The following is a 17089-nucleotide window of genomic DNA, read 5'->3' as shown; positions in this document are numbered from 1 at the left end:
CTGCCACCACACCCGGCTAATTTTTGTATTTTTAGTAGAGATGGGGTTTCTCCATATTGATCAGGCTGGTTTTGAACTCCTGACCTCAGGTGATCCACCCACCTTGGCCTCCCAAAGTGCTGGGATTACACGTGTGAACCACTGCACCCAGCCTAGTTTCATTATTTTTAGAGTTTGTTCTTTGTTGTTGGAATTTATGGAAGCCTCATTTTTAATGAATAACTTAATTAAATTAAGTAAATCTTCCCATGGTTAACTTGCTTATTTAGCAAACTTTTTCTTTGGATTCTTTGTTGCAAGATTTGAATAGTCCTTTACTTTTTGGAAGACTAAATGGACTCTCTTCTGACTCTACGATAGATATTCTTTACCAGCTTGGAACAACTCAGGATCCTGGTACAAAAGACAGGTATGATTTTATTTTTCATTTAATTAAGCACACACATGCACATAATCATGCTATAATAAATGTTTCTGACAGTTTTTCCTTAGATGATCTCATAAAAGACAATACTGTGATATGTTGTATGTTTACCATATGCCTCACACGATGTAACTTCCGCAAGTTTTCATGAACATTAGACATACGTTTGTATGTGTTTGGACATACTTTAAGCAAATTTGAACTTAAATAGAATTCTTTGTTAATACTACTTTTGAGGAATGGAATAAAACATATATTTTTAAGTTGGTTATGTGTGAAAGGAACCTTGTAAAGTGATGGTATCAGAGTCACACTGTCTTAGGTAGTACTTAATATGTGTATATGAATGTAGGGATATTGTGTCTGTAGTTGGTACTTCAACTGTTTTTATAATGGTTCTGTTTATTTATTATTGATTATCATATTCATCGAAATCTTTTCATGATTTTCTGCACTCTTTCCTGCTATTTACAGAATGAAACAATATCATAACATGTAAATGACATTTGAACACGTTGGCTAAATATTTAGTGATTTTTTTTCTTTTCTTTCTTTTTTTTTTACATTTAGGTAATTTTAATGAGTTTTCCTAATGTCATTCTACCTTGATGTCTTTTACTTCCAAATTGATACCAACTTGAATTTTGTTTGTTTTGTTTTGTTTTGTTTTGAGATGCAGTCTTGCTCTGTTGCCCAGGCTGGAGTGCAGTGGTGCAATCTTGGCTCACTGCAAGTTCCACCTTCTGGGTTCGTGCCATTCTTCTGCCTCAGCCTCCTGAGTAGCTGGGTCTACAGGCGTCCACCACTATGACTGGCTAATTTTTTTTTTTTTTTTTTTTTTTTGTATTTTTAGTAGAGACGGGGCTTTACCGTGTTAGTCAGGATGGTCTCAATCTCCTAACCTCATGATCCGCCCACCTCAGGCCTCCCAAGTGCTGGGATTACAGGCATGAGCCACCGCGCCCGGCCAACTTGAAGTAGTTTTGAAACATATTTTTGTAGATAAATTTTTGAGCAAATATTTGGCATTCTCTGTTTTTATGTGTAGCATCCATATTAGAAAAACAGAGAGATTTCTTCCTGATTTATGTTACTTTTTAATATTTTGATTAATTATGTTTAAAATGAAGTCATTTGATGTTTTATTAATATCTTTATAAATTATTAAAATTATGGATTACATTTAAACATAGATTGCAATTGTTTTTGATAAAGTGAATAACAATTTGTGCCAAATTTGAATCATAATGGTTAGTGGTGGTTAAAATATATTTAAAATATCCGTGTTAAATATTTTTCCAGAACAGGTTGCTTGAAATCTGTTAGGATTATTTAATTTTTAAATATTGTTGTGGCTTTTTAATAAGAAGAAAATTAAGCTTAATTCATTTTCTCTGCATAGTACTTTTTAAAACATGAATGTTTGTTATATAAAACTGACATTAATGACAAGGTTGTTAGACTGAGAAAAATGTCTTCCTTGTGTCCTGAATTCTCTTTATTCTCCATCATGTGAAATTGAAAGTCTTATCTTTCAGAATTAGTATTATATACCTTCCTATCCCTGTTTCTTTTAGTGTGAAGCCAAGAATCTTATATTCTGAAATAGAAATTGAAGGAAAATAAACAAAATGTAAACACAGTGTTTTAAGAACTTGAGAAATCTAAAAGTCTTTTGCTCCCAGGTTGTGGTTCAAAATTGGGTGTGTTTTACTGGTTCCCAACTCCAGGGGATTGGGATTAGTGGGGTTAGTTGACCTATAATCTTGTTATTAATGTTAGTTCTAAATGACAGATACCTGTATTTTTAAAAGTACTATGCAGAGAAAATTAATTAAGCTTAATTTCCATCTTATAAAAATTATACTTAAAAAAATATGTAAGTGTTGAGGGTGTATTCTGTTGTCAGAATGAATGAGTCTGGGTGGCTATTACTAGTATTTAATGCTAGGGTCCAGGGATGTGAAACGTGCTGTATTTCATGAGACTTTGCACAATGAAGAATTAGCCCCAGATCACTGTTCTAGTATGTTATCTCAAACCTTTTGATGGTTGAAATTGGTAAGGTTATTGGAAAATTGGAACTGGAACTAGTATGTCTTTGTTGCCGATAGATTTCCTTTTTTTCCTATTTTAGATTAAAATAATCAAAAACAATTAGTACATTATTCTCATAAATACCCTACTCACCATGCAGAGATGGTATTTGTCTATATGAAATGCCAATTGCACTATATAGTTGGTTATATGAATTCGTTTTCTTCGTTTAAGAATTCAGGCCTTGTTAAAATGGGTTAGTGATTCTGCAAGAGTGGCTGCTATGAAGAGAAGTGGCAGGATGAACTACATGTGTCCTAACTCCTCAACAGTAGAGTATGGTCTTCTGATGCCATCTCCTTCTCATTTGCACTGTGTAGCAGCCATTCTGTGGCATAGTTACGAGCTGCTTGTAGAATATGACTTACCAGCACTCCTGGACCAAGAGCTCTTTGAGTAAGTATGATTTGTGAAATCTTTTTTATCCCCCAGTACTAGATCAGTTAGTGTTCACTTGATAAAACAAAATATTTTACGTGTTTATTAGGAGAAACATAATATTTTGAAAGTAGCAAATATAATCAAGTATACTTTTGAAATGAATTGTCAAATATTAATTTGTCTTTGTGTTTTAAGAAGATATGTTAGCAGTACTGCCTTCTTTTTTTTAACCTAAAATTATGCTTAATGTAGATGTTGCTGTGGTTCATAGTATTTATTCTCAGTTGCAAATTTTCCCACCAGATTATCTTTAATGTACAACTCTGGCAGGAAAGTACAGCTAGACAACTTTGGGGGTGGGCATGGTGGCTCACACCTGTAATCCCAGCACTTTGGAAGCCGAGGTGGGAAGATCGCTTGAGTCAGGAGTTCAAGACCAGCTTGGGCAACATGCAAAACGTTGTCTGTACAAAAATGCAGAAGTCAGAAAGCTGGGCACAGTGGCTCATGCCTGTAATCCCAGCACTTTGGGAGGCCGAGGTGGGCAGATCACGAGGTCAGGAGTTCGAGACCAGCCTGGCCAACATGGTGAAACCCCATCTCTACTAAAAATAGAATAACTAGCCCGGTGTGGTGGCACGTGTCTGTAATCCTAGTTACTTGGGAGGCTAAGGCAGGAGGATCACTTGAACCTGGGAGGTGGAGGTTGCAGTGTGCTAAGATTGCACCATTGCACTCAAGCCTGGGTGACAAGAGCAAGACTCTGTCTCAAAAAAAAAAAAGTCAGCCGGACACGGTGGTATGCACCTGTTGTTCCAGCTACTTGGGAGGCTGAGGCGCAAGAATTGTTTGAGTCTGCAGAAGTTGCAGTGAGCTGTGCTCACGCCACTGTACCCCAGCCTGGGCAACAGAGCGAGACTCTGTCTCAAAAAAAATAACTTTGGGGAGCTGAGATGGGAGGATCACTTGAAACGAGGAGTTTGATGCCAGACTGGCTAAAATAGAGAGACCAAATCTCTACAAAAAAATTAAAAATTAGCCAGGCATGGTGGCACGTTCCTCTAGCCCTAACTACTTGGGAGGCTGAGGTGGGAGGATCACTTGAACCCAGGAGTTAGAGCCCACATTGACCTATGATGATGGCACCAGTGGCACTGCAGCCAGGGCAACAGAGCAAGACGTCATCTCAAAAAAGAACAAAAATGTAAAGCTAGAAAATTTGAGACTTTTCTAGATTGTCCTTTTGACAAGTAGTTTTTATTTACCCACGTTTCTTCACCATATTTAGGTAAGTCTTTGCTGAACTTACTGATAGCTAACTATTAAGTCTGCAGCAGAATACATTTTTGAAGAGTTCCTGTGACACACAAAAAGTAGGCCTATTGTTCTCTAGTAGGTCATCATATTTGGCCTTAGCAGTTGGCATAATCCATGACTTAATTACTGAGCCTCACTGGTAGTTTTTTATTTGCAAACATGAATTTAAGCCATTTGTCATGTGGAATTTAACGTAAACATTTGTTTGGCATGATTTTTTTGTTTGTTTGTTTCTCTACATGACCTTTTTAGGTCACACAGAATGATAGAACCATTTTAAAATAGTTTACTTGATTTTCTGTACTCATTGACAAGTCTAACTCAACTTGCATTGTACCTACATTCTTCAATTTTAAATATATATATGTGTGTCTATATATATATGCAGTCTTAAATCTTACAATGTTTTATTATTCAATGTCAAAGTATATAATGTCAGAGTATACATTGAACTATAACAGAAATAATTGAAATAGTTTCTTAAAATATACTTGTATCATTAATATGATATCTTTTATTTTTTAGGTTACTTTTTAATTGGTCCATGTCTCTTCCCTGCAATATGGTTTTGAAGAAAGCTGTTGACAGTCTACTTTGCTCAATGTGTCACGTACACCCAAACTATTTTTCTTTGCTCATGGGCTGGATGGGAATTACCCCTCCTCCAGTGCAATGTCACCATAGACTGTCCATGACAGATGATAGCAAAAAGCAGGATCTTAGTTCATCTTTAACAGATGACTCTAAAAATGCACAAGCACCTCTCGCATTAACTGAATCACATTTGGCTACCCTTGCTTCCTCTTCTCAATCTCCTGAAGCTATTAAACAATTACTAGACTCAGGTTTGCCTTCTCTTCTTGTGAGGAGTCTGGCTAGTTTCTGCTTTAGCCACATTTCTAACTCAGAAAGCATTGCTCAGTCAATAGATATTTCCCAGGACAAACTCAGGCGCCATCATGTCCCACAACAATGTAATAAGATGCCTATCACAGCAGACCTAGTTGCTCCTATTCTTAGGTTTTTGACAGAAGTTGGCAATAGCCATATTATGAAAGATTGGCTTGGTGGTTCTGAAGTCAATCCACTATGGACAGCACTTCTGTTTTTATTGTGTCACTCTGGGTCCACTTCTGGAAGCCATAATTTAGGTGCACAACAGACCAGTGCAAGATCAGCTTCTCTTTCTTCAGCTGCTACAACAGGATTGACTACTCAACAGCGCACAGCAATTGAGAATGCAACTGTTGCGTTCTTTCTGCAGTGCATTTCATGCCATCCTAATAATCAAAAGCTGATGGCACAGGTAAGACAAAAAAATAACTTACATTTTAGTTGTTTTATTACATAAGAAAGGGCCATGTATAAAGGCCAGGTAATAATAAATTTAGTGAGGATTGAGTGCCTTTAAGGATCTGAATTTAAACTATAAAGTACTGATATCTCCTTTCTCCCCCTCAAAATATGCTGTCACTGGAATCACTTATTCTTTATGATGAGATGACTAGCAGATGCATTGGGATGCTAGCTAGATCATACAACCCTTATTTTCAAAAATTTCTACAAACAAAAAGAAAAGGCCCAAAAAAACATTTCAGCTGCTGGAACAGTATTGACACTGATCACTGAGTACTGTATGTGCCTTGAGGCATTGTGTTTTTGTGTAACGAGATTGCCATACTGATAGTTTGCTTCTCTTTACACGGGCATTAGATTAGGTTTCGGATAGGAGACTCCACATAAATCACATACAAAATGTGGAAGATAGGTGGCTCATGCCTGTAATCCCAGCACTTTGGGAGGCTGAGGCGGGCAGATTGCCTGAGGTCAGGAGTTCAAGACCAGTCTGGCCAACATGGTGAAACCCCATCTCTCCTAAAAATACAAAAAAATTAGCCGAGGCCGGGCGCGGTGGCTCACGCCTGTAATCCCAGCACTTTGGGAGGCCGAGGTGGGCGGATCACGAGGTCAGGAGATCGAGACCACGGTGAAACCCCATCTCTACTAAAAATACAAAAAATTAGCCGGGCGCAGTGGCGGGCGCCTGTAGTCCCAGCTACTCGGGAGGCTGAGGCAGGAGAATGGCGTGAACCCAGGAGGCAGAGCTTGCAGTGAGCCGAGATTGCACCACTGCACTCCAGCCTGGGTGACAGAGCGAGACTCCGTCTCAAAAAAAAAAAAAAAAAAAAAAAAAAAAAATTAGCCGAGTGTGGTGGCATGCGCCTGGAATCCCAGCTACTCGGGAGGCTGAGGCAGGGGAATTGCTTGAACCAGAGAGGTGGAGGTTGCAGTGAGCTGAAATCTTACTACTGCACTCCAGCCTGGGCGACAAAGCGAGACTCTGTCTCAAAAAAAAAAAAAAAAAAAATGTGGAAGATAATTTATCATACTGCACTCCAGTCTGGGCAACAGAGTGAGACTCCATCTCAAAAAAAAAAAAAGTGGAAGATAATTTATCATATATTATGATTATCATAATAAGCTGGGCGTGGTGGATTATCATATATTATGATAATCATAATTTATTATTTATCATAATAAATTAAATCCTGAAAGGTAGAATTATTTCAAGAGTAATTCTAGTTGGCTTTTTGCCAAATTTTGCTTTTGGTTACCTCACATGACCTTGGGCATATTGGTTAATCTTATAACATGGGGCTAGCAATACCTGCCTCAAGGATTTTTTGAGACAGTTAAATATTTTAATCTGTGTAACGTACCTAGCATAGAGCCTATATGAGATATGGTAGACACTAGTAAATAACTTTTCTCCTGGTTATTTAATAGTGCTCATTCAAGTCAAACTTTAGTAGTACCTAGAAAAATAGATAATATAATTTTTATAAGATATTGAAGGAGTTAGTTTTATTAAGAAGAAGGGCAGGTCGGGTGCTGTGGCTTTTACCTATAATCCCAGCTCTTTGGGAAGCCAAGGCGGGTGGAACACTTGAGCTTAGAAGTTTGAGGCCAGTTTTGACAACATGGCAAAACCTCCTGTCTACCAAAAAAAGAAATCATAACCAAAATTAGCCGGGCATGGTGATATGTGCCTTTGGTCTCAGCTACTCAGGAGGCTTGAGGTGGGAGGATCACTTGAGCCTAGGAGGTTGAGGCTGTAGTGAGCTGAGATCACACCACTGCCCTCCAGCCTGGGCGACAGAGCGAGACCCTGTCTCAACAAAAACCAAAACAAAACAGAGGAAAAAGAGAAAGATATTTTACTGCCTGTAGTAATTAATTACTGGGAAAATATCTCTGCTAAATATGCATTAAAAGAAAATGCTTAAATTACCAACTTCACCCGAGGGCATGATTCTAGGTATTTGAAAATTTGGTTTGTGCTTCTGGGTAGCATGAACTCTTTGTGTCCCATTGATTTCTCTCTTGGTTTCTTATTAAGGCTTTATATACATTTTGGGGGTGAGGTGGGGCAGGATCTCTCTCTGTTGCCCAGGCCTGTAGTGCGGTTGCACAATCAGTGAGCCGTGGCTCACTGAAACTTTCGGGCTCAAGAAGTCCTGCCTCAGCCTCCCAAGTAGCTGGGACTACTGGCACATGCCACCACGCCCAGCTTATTTTTTTTTGGTGGGGAGGGGGTGGGTAGAGACAGGGTTTCACCATGTTGCCTAGGCTGGTCTGGAATTCCTGGGCTCAAATGATCTCTTCTCTTAGTTTCCCAAAGTTCTGAGATTATCAGCATGACCTTGGCCTTGTTATATATTTTTAATATGCTTTTTCTCATAATTTTTATTTTAAGATAACCACACCAATATTGACTAAAGTTAACGGGAGTTCGTTATGCTAGGTATTCGTTATGTGCAAACCGTTTAGTACTAATTTTTTCTAACCCTGGATACGTTTCTTACACTTTTATCTCCTTTGGTATTCACATATTTTAAGATAAAATCATTTCTTTCCTCCTTAAAAAAAAAAACTTAACTACTAGACCTCCAGAGACATTTTTTCTTTAGCTACTGATTTGATATGTTAAAATAAACTTATTCATATTTTCTGTTTCCTTTTTATCTTTCAAAATAAAAAGCTGCATATAAATCTTGCATTTAACTTTTTAAATATTTTGTCTTGCCAGGTTCTTTGTGAACTATTTCAGACATCTCCTCAAAGAGGGAACCTTCCAACATCTGGGAACATTTCAGGGTTTATACGAAGATTATTTTTACAGTTGATGCTGGAAGATGAGAAAGTGACAATGTTTCTTCAGTCTCCGTGTCCAGTGAGTATTTAACACTTAATCATTGGCTGTGTATACATGTATTTTACAATTTTGTATCAGAGCCTGCAGTTACCTCCTATGTTCTAACTTCGAGTATAGCAAAGTAAAACTAGCACAGCCTTTATACCTAATGACAGAACTTGACAATTTCAGGATAGCACTCTCCCTCATGCCTAGGAATAACATAATTTTACCTTAGCCTGAGAAGTATAGTTTGATTTGTGGAAAAAAATGAAAAAATATTAGGTACAGAGCGATAATGCAAAAGTTGACCAACAAATCATGGCAAATATGCCATATCTAAATTAATTATATCTTGTAGGATTTATTAAGTATTTTATTCTTAGATGCTTTTGAGATTATTTTATAACAATATGTATTCCAAAAAGTTACTTCCTGATTTCTTTGATTTCTTGATTTTCAGCTGTACAAAGGTAGAATTAATGCTACTAGCCACGTCATCCAGCATCCAATGTATGGAGCAGGCCACAAATTCCGTACTCTTCATTTGCCAGTCTCAACAACATTATCAGATGTTCTTGACAGAGTGTCAGGCAAGTCAGATTTAAGTATTAGTTTTTCTTTAACTTTATGTTTGATGTATATGGAGGTTTATGGTTTTTATAACTTTATTTTCTGCATCCACTTTGCAACCATTAATGACTAGGAAAGTTCAAGACATCTTTATAGTTTGAAGCATAAGAAGCCAGTCAAGTGGACAAAATGTAAAATAAATTTAGGCACCGCTAATTTTTTGGTTTAATGTGTCACAGTGGCAAATGGGCAGCTAGAAATACAGACAAATAATTGATGGCATGTTCTCATAATAAACCATCTGGTCATTTTATACTAGATTAATTGTAGGATATTTGGTTGAATAGCAAGATTCTAATTAATAAACATTTACTAAATTGAAGGTGGTGATCAGTGATCAAGACATAAATGGAGTAGGTAGAATTGACTGGTCACCTTATTGTTTATTGTAGTCAGTGAAGAAAGCAGACAGAACATTTTCCCCTAGGTTCTTGCCTGTATTTTATAGGATGATACCTTTAAACAACATATGGGATACTTTTTTAAAAAGCAGTTTTTGATGGCAAAGGCATATCAACTTTTTATTTTATTTATTTATTTAATTTTGAGAGGGGGGTCTCACTCTGTCACCCAGGCTGAAGTGCAGTGGAACGATCTTGGCTCACCACAACCTGTGCCTCCCATGTTCAAGCAATTATCCTGCCTCAGCCTCCTGAGTAGCTGGCGTTACAGGCATGTGCCACCACGCCCAGCTAATTTTTTCGTATGTTTAGTAGAGACTGATTTTCACCATGTTGGCCAGGCTGGTCTCGAACTCCTGACCTCAAGTGATCCGCCCACCTCGGCCTCCCAAATTGCTGGGATTACAGGTGTGAGCTACCGCGCCTGGCCCATATCAACTTTAGATAGTTGGAGTGTATTGCCGCTGTGAAATTCTGGTTAATCAGTGAGTGAATTTGTTGAGCATCTGCAAAGTGCAAGCACTATAATTTGTCCTAAGATTATAAACATGAGCAAGACACACATTCCACCCCACAAGATAGTTGTGATCTTATGTCTGTTGTCAACTTCTAAAATAAACTAGAAATGTCTGTTTGCATTATAACATGAATATAAGTAGATATATTTCTATCTGTATACATAAGAAGGGACCTAAGTTTTTAATGGAAGCTGTGAACTGAAGCAAGAATAGGAGTATCTAAGAAAAAAGTTGGAAATGTCTATCAGTTAAAAATACAAATCTAAAGCCCAGAGTAAAAGAGAGAGTTAAAGAGATTTGGGAGTTGTTACCACACATAGATGGTAAGTGAAACCATGTGAATGGATATAATCATTATAGGTAGGAAAGATTGTTTTCTGCTTCACAATCGCTGTGTCTAATATGCATATGCATAAAATCATAATTCTTTCCTACCGTTTTACAACTTACACAACAGGTTGTTAGCATACTGTTATAAATATTAAAAAAATTTATTTGAAAATGAGTGCCTTATCTGTTACAGAGAAACTTTTTTGAAAATTTGATGTTAGAGGGTATTTTCTATCAGTTTCCTGAAATTGTCCATTCTACGTGATGAAGAAAAATGAAAATTAAAAATTAAATAAATGGGCCGGGCTTGTTGGCTCACGCCTGTAATCCCAGCACTTTGCGAGGCCAAGGCAGGTGGATCACCTCAGGTCAGGAGTTTGAGACCAGCCCTGCCAAGATGGGGAAACACGTCTCTACTAAAAATACAAAAATTAGTTGGGCATGATAGCGTGCACCTGTAGTCCCACCTGTTTGGGGGACTGAGGTAGGAAAATCACTTGAACCCTAGAGGTGGAGGTTACGGTGAGCCGAGATTGCGCCACTGCACTCCAGCCTGGATGACAGAGTGAGACACTCTCAAAACACATACAAACAAAATTAAATAAATGAAGAAAGTGGGGAAGAGCACTGAAGCTCAGTTATTGATATTGATATTTCATATGTTTAACTTGAAGTGCAAAAGTAGACATTCTAATACAAAATAACTGAAAATTGAACATTTTAATTAGTCTTTACTGTGGAAGAATGCTATTCTAAAACATTCTAGCATTCAAAATATTTTACAAAATAGTTTTCTGTATTGCATAAAAATAAAAGCTAATTGCTTTGGAAGTACACGACCTCAAAAGTTATATGTGCTGAATGTAACCTATTTGGCGATTGTTTTTGGTTCTTTAAAGTGGATTTATACTCTTTAGCCATATTTTCTGATATATTTACTTGTAGGTTTATATTAGATCAACATGTATAAGAATAAGTAATTCAGAAGTATTGCCTCAGTAAATTTACCTGCTATCTGTAGCTTTTGACAGTATACTTTCTTTTTTTTTTTGTTTGAGATGGAGTCTTTCTCTGCATTACTTGAGCCCATGAGTTCCAGACCACCTGGGCAACATAGCAAGACCTCATCTCAAAAAAAAAAAAAAAAAAAAAAAAAAAAGCAAAGACAACCAGACAATATTAAAACTGGCCAAAAAGGAAGTGACCTATTATTTTTTCTCTCTCTCTGTTTTTTTTTGTTTTTTGTTTTTTGTTTTGAGACGGAGTCTCACTCTGTCCCCCAGGCTGTGCAGTGGCGCGATCTCGGCTCACTGCAACCTCTGCCTCCCAGGTTCAAGCAATTCTCTTGCCTCAGTCTGCGGAGTAGCTGGGATTGTAGGCACGCGCCACCACACTCGGCTAATTTTTGTATTTTTTTTTTTTTAGTAGAGATGGGGTTTTGTCATATTGGCCATGCTGATGTCGAACTCCTGACCTCAAGTGATCTGCCTTCCTCGGCCTCCCAAAGTGCTGAGATTACAGGCATGAGCCACCACATCAGGCCGACAATATTACTTTCAAATAATAACCTTTATGTGTCAGTCTGTTTGCTTTTACAAATTTCTGTCACTGGTTTTAAGCAGTATGATGATTGTGTGCCTTACAATTTTTTCTTCACATTTCTTATGATTAGAGTTTGTCGAGTTTCTTGAATCTTTGTGTTTTAGATTTCACTAAATTTGGAAATATTTTGGCAATTATTTCTTCAATAATTGCCTCCCCTTTTTTTTATAATTACAGTTACTTATTAGGCTGTATGAAGTTGTTTGACACCCCAAATCTGTGTTTCCTCTTTTTCCCCCATCATTTTTTTTCTCTATTTTTAAATTTTGGATAATTTCCTGTGTCTGATCTGTTAGACGTTTTATATCTCCTTGTCCTTACTTACAGTGTATAGGTTTTCTTCAGCTTTCTTGAACATAGTAGTCTGTTTGTACTATTTTTCTCTTCCTTATGGATTGTATGTTCTCGCTTCTTTATTTGCCTGGAGAATTTTCTTGGATGCCAGACAATGTAAATTTTACTTTTTGGGGTGCTGAATATTTTGTATTCTAATATATATATTTTATTTTTTCATGAAATATAATGATATTATTTGAAAACAGTTTGTTGCTTTTAGACTTGCTTTTAATCTTTGTAAGTAGGATCAGAGCAGCTTTTAATCTAAGGCAAGACTTACTGTAATTATTGGTAATTTTTATAAACCAATGTTGTCTAGTTTGGTAACTGTTAAGCACATGAAATGAGACTAAGAAACTAAATTTTTAGATTGAATTTCTAATTTTAATGAATTTTACCTTTAAATATGTACCTCATTAGAATAGAATTAAGGTACCAGGTTTGAAAATGCAGTTCTAAATCCCATTTGACCCCACTATTAAGACTCTGTCCTTATGAGTACTCTGTTAGGAATTCACTAGATGTCTAAGAGCACAAAGCATTTTATTCCCTGAAACCCTGGGGTTGCTTGCCCTGCTACTTTTCGATAGTACCTTTCCTGGCCTTCAGTGGTTTGCTCACATATGTTCGTCAGTACATGTTGAAGTCTTGAAGACCCTATATAGATCTCTGGAGATCCAGGGATCTCCAGATCTTCTAGATGCAAATCTGCATAGATGCAAATCTTTTCTTCCTGGATTTCCGGCTCTTACATCCTCAGTCTAGGGGGACAACTAGGTTGTGCTGAGCTGTGGCCTAGGAATTCTTTTCCAGACAGCTCACACAATCCTAGGGGTCACCTCATTGGTTTCCACTTACCCAGGCATCACTGCCCTGCCCTGCCTGATACTCAGTGTCTGAAAAGTATTGTTAATATATATTTCTAGTTAAGGTTATTTCAGGTGGGAGATGAACCTGATCCTTATAATTCCAGAAGTGGAATTCTAAAACAGAGCAGCTTTTTGCATACATTCAAGTACAGAGAAAAAAATAAAACAAAAATTTGTATTAAAAAATAAAAAAGTAAATTAATATTAGAAACCAGAGCATTTTTAAAAGGAAGTTGAGAAATTTTTTTTTAGTGTTTGAATGGCATTTATTCTTTATATTTACTTTTGAAATAAGGGTAATAAATGAAAATTGGCTAAACTTCTAATTGCACTAAGTAAATTATTACCTAATATTCTTTGTGTGCTTTTCTTACCTGATTATGCTATGAATTAATTTTGTGAATTTCTTATTATTTAAATGTTTCACTCTGACCTGTGTCAGTATGTTTGCCATTTTTAGTTGCTTGGTTGTTTTTGTTAGAAAGTAAAATGTATTGTTGCACCATGCATTTGTTAAGTGTATAAAATTTTTTACTTCACAAAACTGTCTATAGGCAATTAGCAATTAGTATTAAGAAGTTGTATAAATTGAAATCACTTTCATATACTAAAAACTATAAAATAAGAGTTATTACAAAAGATGTTGTTTATTGTTTTATTGTCTCAACCTTTTTAACATAAAAGACTGGGTCATAATTGTGCTAAATTAGGGAAGTAAAAAGAGAATTGAGCTGATGCAGTGGCTCATGCCTGGAATCCCAGCACTTCAGTAGGCTGAGGCAGGCAGATGGCTTGAGCCCAGGATTTTGACAACAGTCTGCACAACATGGCGAAACCTCGTCTCTCCTAAAAATACAGAAATTCATGGCATGTGCCTGTGGTCTCAGTTACTTGTGAGGCTGAGGTGAGATGATCACTTGAGCCTGGGACGTTGAGGCTGCAGTGAACCACGATTACACCACTGCACTCCAGCCTGGGCAACACAGCGAGACCTTATCTAAAAAAAAAAAGAGAATTGGAGACTTGATAACAGTTATATAGTGAAAAAAATTAAAATTTCAAATCAATTCATTCAGCCTTTAAATTTCTTAATAACTAAATCACATTATATGATCACCCATTTATTTTATAATTTTTAGTGGTGTGCTGTATGCCACAGTAATGAAAGGAATATTCAGAGTAATAACTATCTATGAGAGCCCTTAATACTCATTTTTTAAAGTAAAACACATTAAATTTTAAAACATGTTACTTTGTTGTCTAAGATTCCTGTTTTTGTCCTAAATAAAAATTAACAGAACAGGAAATCTGTTACAGAAATTTGTTCTTTTATACTTTCATTTGTAATATAAGCAGAAGTCTAGTTTAACGCTATAGACTGAATCTTGAGCTTGAGTCCCATATTTGCCATATACAGATTATATCAGTAGCCTTTCTAAGGCTGTTTCTTCATTTTGAAAATAACATTCATTTCTGTGTTGCGAGGACTGAATTAGATGCAGTTGCCAAGCACATTGAACTATGGCTAAAATAAAGCAAGTTTTCATGCTACTGGTTTTTCATTGTTTCTGGAAGTGGTACCATTAAAATACTGTATATAATACTTTATAGAGATTAGAACTTAAATATTCTGGCTTAAGTACAGTGGTGAGTCTTCTTCATCAATGTCAGTAAAGACTGGGTATCAGGCGTTTACCTCATGCCATTTCTCCTAAATTCCTTTATATTGCCTTAGTATTAAGGATAATATTATCTTGCATAATCTTCCTCTTAAATATTTATTACTTCCCTTCTTAATGATTTGGAAAAGCAGTGTATTTTAGATAATATCTTCTTACAGATACTCCAAGTATCACAGCTAAATTAATTAGTGAACAAAAAGATGACAAAGAAAAGAAAAACCATGAAGAGAAAGAAAAAGTTAAAGCGGAAAATGGATTTCAAGACAATTACAGTGTTGTTGTTGCCTCTGGTATGCTTTCTATTTTTTATAGTCTTGATTTTGTTTGGGTTTCTATAAAATATTAGAATTTTAGTTACAGGAAATTTATGTAATACAGTGTACTAATATAAAAAGCTGACTCGTAATGATGTTTTAATACTAGATTTTTATCTTTTTATTTATTTTTTTTTCACTTTCCACTAAATAGGTTGTCATCTGTATTTCAGAGATTATAGCAGCTAGCTACAGTTTTTACTTTTTAGGAAAATAGTTACAGATGCAATGCCAAAATTATTTATTTGTTGTCATGAAGGACGAATAGAATTGGGAGATTAGATACTGGATTAGAACGAACATTTCTGTCTTCTGACATTAGCTAGGAATGCATGCCTTATTAAAATATTTTAGAAACACTGTTTTCCTTCATATTAGTGTGTTGACTATGTAGAATCTTACTGATCCTTTTCTTTTAGGGCTGAAGTCTCAATCTAAACGTGCTGTGTCAGCTACACCACCTCGCCCACCATCCAGGAGGGGGAGGACAATACCTGATAAAATAGGAAGTACTTCAGGAGCAGAGGCTGCCAACAAAATAATTACTGTCCCAGTGTTTCACCTGTTTCACAAACTCTTGGCAGGTAATATTCCTCAATGAATAAACATCAAAGAAATTTTAGTAGCCTTAAAACTATAGAAATCAGAGGCACAGTCACCAAAATCATTTTAATCAGGTGCCATTGATGAGATCAGTGAGTTAGTGAGACTTCTTCCATACAGTTCCTCCTAAGAGAAGTGAGAGCAAAGAAGGAGTAATCTATTACATATCCTTTTTAACACTATCAAGTTATTTATTTCTACTTTACTGGTTTTCTAAGTTTTTCTGTCAGTGTGCCATGAAATGATTGATGAAATAGACATTTAGAGAGTTCATGACAAGTTATTTAGGAAACACCGTGGGGCAAATTTGTAGGACTAGTTCAAGCAGTAGAACTCTTAGACCACTGGTAGTTAAGCCATATGTTCTTCCCAGATAAAACACATTTATTGAGCACTATCCTGTCTGTTGTTCAAGGTGATAACAGGTTGAGCATCCCTAATCCAAAAATTCAGTATCTGATACTTTTTGAGTGCTGGCATGACACAAGTGGAAAATTCCACATCCAACCTCATATGACGGTTGCAGTCTAAACACAGGCACACAACACACAGTTTTTTCAGTGTCCACAAGAGGAAAAAGACCTTCCAGCCCCCTTCAGATATTTTTTTAGCATGCCCTATTCCTCCCTACATATCCACAGTGGGTAACAAAACTGCAAATGTGCATGCCAGACGTGCCAACAGCAGGTTTCCCACGATGCCCCACATGATGCCAAGATGTGTGTGCATTACTGTGTTTTTTTGTTCTGTGGTGTTGGAAATTTAAAAAAGGCCCCAGATACCCTTATGGGTAACAGTGATAAAAAGAGGAAGTATTTATATTTATCTGTAGCACAGAAAAACAAGCTATTGGAGGAACTGGACAGCAATGTAAGTGTGAAACGTCTTTCAAGAGAGTATGGTGTTGGAGTGACCACCATACATGACCTGAACAAACAGAAAGATAAACCGTTGATGTTCTGTGCTGCAAGTGGTGAATAGAGGTTAATGAAAAATAGAAAAAGCACTCCATGAAGCTAAAAATGAAGATATTGATTGTGTATTGAAACAGTGAATCCATCAGTGTTGGCAGTGAACACGTACCTCTTAATGGTGTGCTGATCATGAAACAAGTAACGGTCTATCATGATGAACTGAATGTTGAAAGGAGCTGTGAATATTCAACACACTGGTTGCAGAAGTTTAAGAGAAGATACACGACATTACATTTTTAAAGATTTGTGGTGATAAAGCATCTGATGATCAGGAAGCAATGGAGAAGTTCATTGATAAATTTGCCAAAGTCATGGCTGATGAAAATCTGCCAGAACAGTTTATAATGCTGATGAAATATATCCCTGTTCTGGTGTTATTGTCTCAAAAAGACACTGGGCTACAGTTGATGGGA

General features: G+C 36.6%; 1 protein-coding gene across 27 annotated transcripts in view; it reads left to right on the top strand.

The window, feature by feature from the left end:
* BIRC6 (baculoviral IAP repeat containing 6) overlaps positions 1-17089 on the top strand; it is a 259698-nt gene that overhangs the window by 150902 nt on the left and 91707 nt on the right. For all 27 annotated transcript variants that reach the window (XR_008676790.2, XM_055377695.2, XM_019021217.4 and 24 more), the window contains 7 exons: positions 301-409; positions 2696-2917; positions 4745-5525; positions 8310-8453; positions 8878-9007; positions 14944-15075; positions 15519-15683. Coding sequence is in view for 26 of the 27 variants with exons in the window: in XM_055377695.2 (XP_055233670.2) it covers positions 301-409; positions 2696-2917; positions 4745-5525; positions 8310-8453; positions 8878-9007; positions 14944-15075; positions 15519-15683 (1683 nt within the window). In the remaining variant the exon portion in view is untranslated. The remainder of the gene's footprint in view (positions 1-300; positions 410-2695; positions 2918-4744; positions 5526-8309; positions 8454-8877; positions 9008-14943; positions 15076-15518; positions 15684-17089) is intronic.

The sequence above is a fragment of the Gorilla gorilla genome, chromosome 12 (assembly GCF_029281585.2).
Source record: "Gorilla gorilla gorilla isolate KB3781 chromosome 12, NHGRI_mGorGor1-v2.1_pri, whole genome shotgun sequence".
Classification (NCBI taxonomy): Eukaryota; Metazoa; Chordata; class Mammalia; order Primates; family Hominidae; genus Gorilla; species Gorilla gorilla.
Note: the sequence above shows the minus strand (reverse complement) of the source record. Positions and strands in the feature narration are given on the sequence as shown.